This window comes from Diuraphis noxia, unplaced genomic scaffold (genome assembly GCF_037042655.1).
Source record: "Diuraphis noxia isolate RWA-SAM2 unplaced genomic scaffold, SU_Dnox_SAM2 contig0003, whole genome shotgun sequence".
In the NCBI taxonomy this organism is placed as follows: domain Eukaryota; kingdom Metazoa; phylum Arthropoda; class Insecta; order Hemiptera; family Aphididae; genus Diuraphis; species Diuraphis noxia.
The window spans coordinates 64,265,917-64,272,057 of NW_028301713.1; the positions used below are offsets into that span (position 1 = coordinate 64,265,917).

At 26.0% G+C, this 6,141-nt stretch overlaps 1 protein-coding gene and 1 non-coding gene across 2 annotated transcripts; both read right to left on the reverse strand.

The window, feature by feature from the left end:
• Positions 1–2,924: 2,924 nt before the first annotated feature.
• LOC107163054 (uncharacterized) lies at positions 2,925–4,832 on the reverse strand. Its single transcript, XM_089223471.1, has 4 exons — positions 4,806–4,832; positions 4,463–4,724; positions 4,070–4,286; positions 2,925–3,125 (listed from the first exon to the last, which is right to left on the reverse strand). Exons 1-4 carry the CDS (start codon positions 4,830–4,832, stop codon positions 3,062–3,064), a joined length of 570 nt encoding a protein of 189 aa, XP_089079597.1. The 3' UTR covers positions 2,925–3,061.
• A 987-nt stretch (positions 4,833–5,819) lies between these two features.
• LOC149057666 (5S ribosomal RNA) lies at positions 5,820–5,938 on the reverse strand. The gene has a single exon (XR_016191276.1). It is a non-coding gene; the product is annotated as a 5S ribosomal RNA (ribosomal RNA).
• Positions 5,939–6,141: the final 203 nt, after the last annotated feature.

Here is a 6,141-nt window from a genome sequence, read left to right on the forward strand (position 1 = left end):
CGATAAGATTTCCTTCAAGTAGCTATAGAGAAAGCTCGAAGCATCATTATAGGAAAAATTTTAAGTGCGTTTAAATTTAAAATTTTTACGAAATAGCGTAACGATAACGATTTATCCTGGAACGATTTTAAATATTTGTTATTATTCAAAAAGTATAAGTCGTAGATACTTGAAAATTTTATCAGTTATTTAGATTGGCATTTTCTTTACATGATTTAATTTTCAAAATATTTTGACTTTTTTTGAGATATTTATAGACGACTGAAATTTTCAATTTGTATGAAATTTTTTTTTTGAAGTGACGATAAAAATTTTATGGCCCTATTAAAATACTTGAAAATTTAATACAAAGTTCCTCATAAGTTATTCTTATGGTGAATGAAAAATTATAAGAATACATAGGCACAATTTTTTTTTATTAGCATTTGAAGTTCAAATTCGTCAAAACCATGAATATTTTTTTTTTGTGTTTGTCATTACGTTTTGCGGCATTAAAAATGCTTCGACTTTTAACTTCAGTACCTTGTTAAATCAGAAAGTGAATCTAGTTGATAATTTGAGGGATTAAAAGTAAATAATTCTTAATATTTTTCTAAATAATCGGGATAAATAAACTAAAAATTAACGGAAAAACAGGAAATTTTACGTACAATCAGTTTTCGACAAAATCGATTTTGATTTTTGATGTAACTTTAAAACGAATGACCATTGATACATGAAATTTTCACCGAATGTTAATAAAATTGCTATTAACATATTATTACAATAGCAATTGAGAAATAAAAGAAATTCATAGTCACAATTTTTTTTTATAAGCATTCAAAGTTTGAATTTTGACAAAATACGTAAAAATCACAAAAATTCACAAATTATTTTAAGCTAGAAATTAATAAAAAATTTTCTTTTTTTAAACTAAGATTTAAAAATTTAATATAAGATTCCTCACAAGTTTTTCAATCTTTATCACAAAAAACATGTCCGCCGGTAATGCAAATTAAATTTTTATTAGCATTTGAATTTCAAATATTGACAAAAATTCGTCAAAACCATGAATATTTGCGAATTATTTTGTAGTTCAAAATTCATAATATTGTTTGTATTTTTATCTAAGGTTAAAAAAATTAATAAATCAAATTATTAAATTTTTTTTAATATAATAGAACACTAAGTTTTCCATAAGTTTTGCTTCAAATAGCTATAGAGAAAATTTGAAGCGTCATTATAGGAAAAATGTTTTGAGCGTTTGAGTTTTAAATTTTTATGAAATCGCGTAATGATAACGATTTATCCTCAAACCAGGTATTCGTATATCTATGATAATATAAGGTATTATGAATTATGATAACTACATGATAACTACACTAATTGATTAACCATGTCTTATGCAAAATGCGTCTTAATTGAAAAATAAAATATTTGTTTCAAAATAGAATATATGACAATATTTAAATCTAATATATCCTAGACTGACAAATCATCTCCGTTCAGAATCGTTTTTCGTATACAATGATACCTATCATTGCATTCAAATTTAATCACATCCATTACAGTAACCTACTGTACAGCAGAGCGACATCCACGAATTACCCGCTTTTTTATTTTAATTTAAAATAATTATCTCACATGTTAAATTATGATATGTGTGATTTACTTAGATATGTGATCTAAGGTGATCTGATACTACACACAAGTACATAACTTACTTCACTGGAAATTTCAAATAGAAAATATTGAGCACCACCCTCAGAAAACTTCTAACTTCCTAAAATTGTGATAATTTAATAATTTAATATTATTCCACAAAGAGTTAAGGATATTTAATCTTCATAGTTCATACATTATATTATCTAACCATTACCAGAGAGATAAAATATTTTTTGCTAAAACAAATTTGTCCTATCACAAAATACATAATATGTGATATCTAAATGTTATTCACTATTTTATTTTATTATTTATACATAATCATAGACATCAACATTTATTACAAAAAATTCAACCTTTATTTTTATTTTTTTGACTTATGTCATCAATTACTTTATCTGTCATACTTTAGATATTCTGTCATTCCGGTGATAGGTGATATAGGTATTATATGTTTATTGCCTTATTGGTAGGTATTTCAAAATTTCTTACCTTATCATTATGACTGATTGTTTGTCCAGTTAGAACTTAGGCTATGAAGTAAAGAATCTAGCCTTTATTATTGATATTGTTATACTATTGTCTAATGTCTATTATAATTGTGTAGTATAAATTTATGTGGTATCTATTATAAATATATTTATAAACAATATAATATGTTTATTGTTTACTTTCTCATAATAGTCATAATCAAGATTGGAAATTTGAATATTAGTTGCCTATTATTTATTATTGTAATTTGAGATTCATCGATAATTAATAATTATGTTGAGTCTTTTCTGCATTATAAAAATATCTATCTGCGAATAAATACTTTCTTGGAATGCATTGGGAAAATGTAAAAAAATAAAAATATGGTCAAGTGGGTGACTCTCCTGATTCATCTCCAATATCTGTCCCCGAGATGAATACGCTACTGGGTACTGACTAATTGAATACCATAGGTACACTATATAGGTATGGAAAAACTCAAGTAGCAATTGTATATTTGTATACATGAGTACTTCGATGAGTCAGAAGCTTAGAATAAATTTGACTTAAATAAATATAAATTGGAATTTTAGATTTAAAAAAAAAAAAAATGTTATTATATTGTGTTAAACATACTTACGTACATTATACAAGCCCTTAGGTAGGTAGTTTAAGATCATAGGTTAAATATAGTTTATACACTTAAACTATAGATTAATAAAAAAAAAGTACCATATTAATTTTTTAAGTCTGCAGTCATAATATGAAAAGTGTAATAATTTAAATAACAATCATTTAACGTACTCTATCTGTGGATGATTAATATAAAGCAACAGAAGTTATGCATGTTGCTTAATAGATAGCGCATAAGTTCATAATATAAATATTTTTTCATTTCCATCAGACTTAGGTGACTATATCTTCAAATGGCGATTTGACTATTTTTTTATTTTTTTTGTAGCTCAGTGTTTTTCATGTATTTCACTACATAGTTATGAAAATGGAAATCTCTAAATTAAAAAAAAAAAAAATCATATTAATACATTTTATTAAATTTTTTTTTTTGTAAGGGGAACCCGCGGCAACATATGCCATTGGGTGTGGGGTGGTACGGTAGGGGTTATTTTGTATATTTTGTCTGTAGGTTTTTAAATGGGTAGGGTTGTAACACGTGTTTGTGTATGTGTTGCAAGGATATGTTGCTAAAAATCTCGGGTGGTCACCCATCCGAGAGCTAGTAACTGCAGCCGGTACGTACGCTCATTGCGTTTCCGCAGATTGAGCGTACGACCACGCCTCACCAAGCCACTTTATTAAATTTACTAATTTTCTTTACAGTCATTTAATTTTATGTTATTTTATAAATAAGGTTCTTTTTTTTAAAATTATGAATAAAATACTGATTTGTAACATAATTTTGGGTGTTTGAACTTTGAATTAGTATTATGATTGGATATAATATAATGTTACAAGTGACAATGTTATTGTTTAAAATATGTGTACCTACTTAACTTAGTTAAATTCTTAAATTACACAAAAAATTGATGTATTGATTATTCACTACAATTATTGCAATCTGTTTAAGTATAACTTAAAAGCCACTTATTACTAATTTTTTTGAAACTTAAACTTAGAAATCAAAATATAATTATAGATAATATATTAATATACATTTAAAAAAAGAAGATAACTGATCCTTTTTATTGTAAGTTATTTATTGTTTTAAATTTTTTTGTCTTGTAAAATGTTTAGTAATTCATTAGGTGTCTTTGTACTTTCATAATTATTATGATACAATAAATTAACAATACTGAATAATTTAAATTATATGTGTATAGTCGTGTAGATACATCATCAGTATAAAACTATAAACTACCTTAACTAACTTATTTAGTTGGTCTTATATTATTATTTTTAATCAAATTTTAAATAAAGATAACTATAATTATTATACTTATTTTTTGGAATATTATTCATCCTGGTTTTTGACATAGGTACGCTGTCTATAAATTTCTTCCACAAGTTAGACATGTCCTTATGTTTCAAAAATGACAATTCATTTATAGTTTTATTTTGGTATTTTGAATTTAGTGGCAAAGGTAAAATGTCATATCCTGGAAAAACTATCTGTGGTGGATCAAACTTGTGATCGTTATAATTGGGCAATTCAACTGAAAAGTTAAATTCCAAATTTTTGTAATAAAAATAAATTCCACTAAAAGTGTGTTCGTGTTATGATTGAAAATTATGATAACTCAATATTGTGTGTGTATAGAAGCTTGGAGATGAAGAATGTGTGGTTTTTTAACTTAAACAATATTTTTTATCTTAAGTATATAATTTATACCCAATCCTGGTGGTAATGTATTCCCGGAAAGTTCGTCACTAAGCTTTCCTTGTACATTTTCAATATCACGTCTTCGAAATGTACTTGGAACTGGATTGTATAAGTTTGATTTCACTCCAGCTAGTTTTGTTCTAGGTAGGTTTTCTGCCAATAATGTTGGCTTTAGTTTCTCCGTTTTACTGTGTTGACACCCACCTATCAAAAGGTCTCCAAAGCGTTCCGAAGTACTTTGTTTTTGGTACTTAACTTCGGCTCTCACGTTCTGAAACAAAATTGTTAGTTAATCCTTATGTTTTAAGAATGTAAATGCCAAATGGCATAAGTAATAAAATATGAGATTTACTTCTTGAGCATCAGTCACAGCGTTCATTTTGATGGTGTTAAAATTAATAATTCTTATGTTGTTTAAGAGTATTTTTCTTTATTTCATAAAATATAAAAATACTTAGTTTACACATTGTGTCCTTGGTTACATATCTTATTAATGTAAAATAGAAAAAAATGGGCAGAATGCTTTCAAACGATTGATTGAATTTTTTTTTGGAAACCTGTATATTTCAACGAAAATATAATTATGGTGTATTCAAAATTTGTGGACCGGAATAAGTTTAAAAATTATAAGTAGGGCGCTGAGATTTATATAAAAAATAAAAAAATATATTATAAATGATAAAAGTTAAAATATTCAATCAAAAATGTAAAATCATATAGGTGAGTACCTCAACCTGGTGTTACATTTTTTTAAAGTTAAAATTACGAAATTACGAAAACAATTTTGATCTTAACTCTGACTTATATATCTAGGCCTTTAAAATGTTAAGAAATTTATTTTCTTTAACTATACCTCTACACTTAAATATTTCGACGAGTAATTAAAGTATAATTTACTACTAAACCACCAATTTGTATAATGTAAATTGACTAAATAGTAAATTAATAAATAAATTACTTTATAATATTAGAAACGTATGAAATACGTAATATAAAAGCGTAAATTTTACGAATTATGTACAAATATGTTATTTATGACGAAATATATAAAATAATATATATTTATCTTATTATATTGCAAACATCATTCTTTCTTTGGTACTTAATTGCTTTATTAATGATAACACACAATTATATAGTATAGGTAACTGATAATCCTATGTCGAAGGCGAAAAAATGAAATTTACGAAAAAAATGTTAAAATGAATAAAATAATATTTTTAGTCTTCATTCTTCATAAATTTAAACGAAAACTTTACTGCATTTCTGAAAGTACCATAAATTAAGCATGCAAAACACATTTTGAAAAATGTTTAGTCTTATTAATAAATAAAAATTGCGAAGATAATTTGACAGCTAAAAAAAATGCCAACGGCACGCAGTGTTCCCAAGCGGTCACCCATCCAAGTACTAACTACGCCCGACGTTGCTTAACTTCAGTGATCGGACGAGAACTGGTGTATTCAACGTGGTATGGTCGTTGGCGAAATTTAAGAGGTTAATAACTATATATAAGTTATGCGATTATAATATCATTCCATAGACCTATAGACTAGTTCACACTGTACTTCTTATTAATGCCTAACTTATGGTATAACTATTAACTACTAACCAGTTTGCCAAGTGTATGGTTAATACAATTTTTGTACTAGCATATTTGGTTAGGTTAGGTTAGTACTGTTACAGTG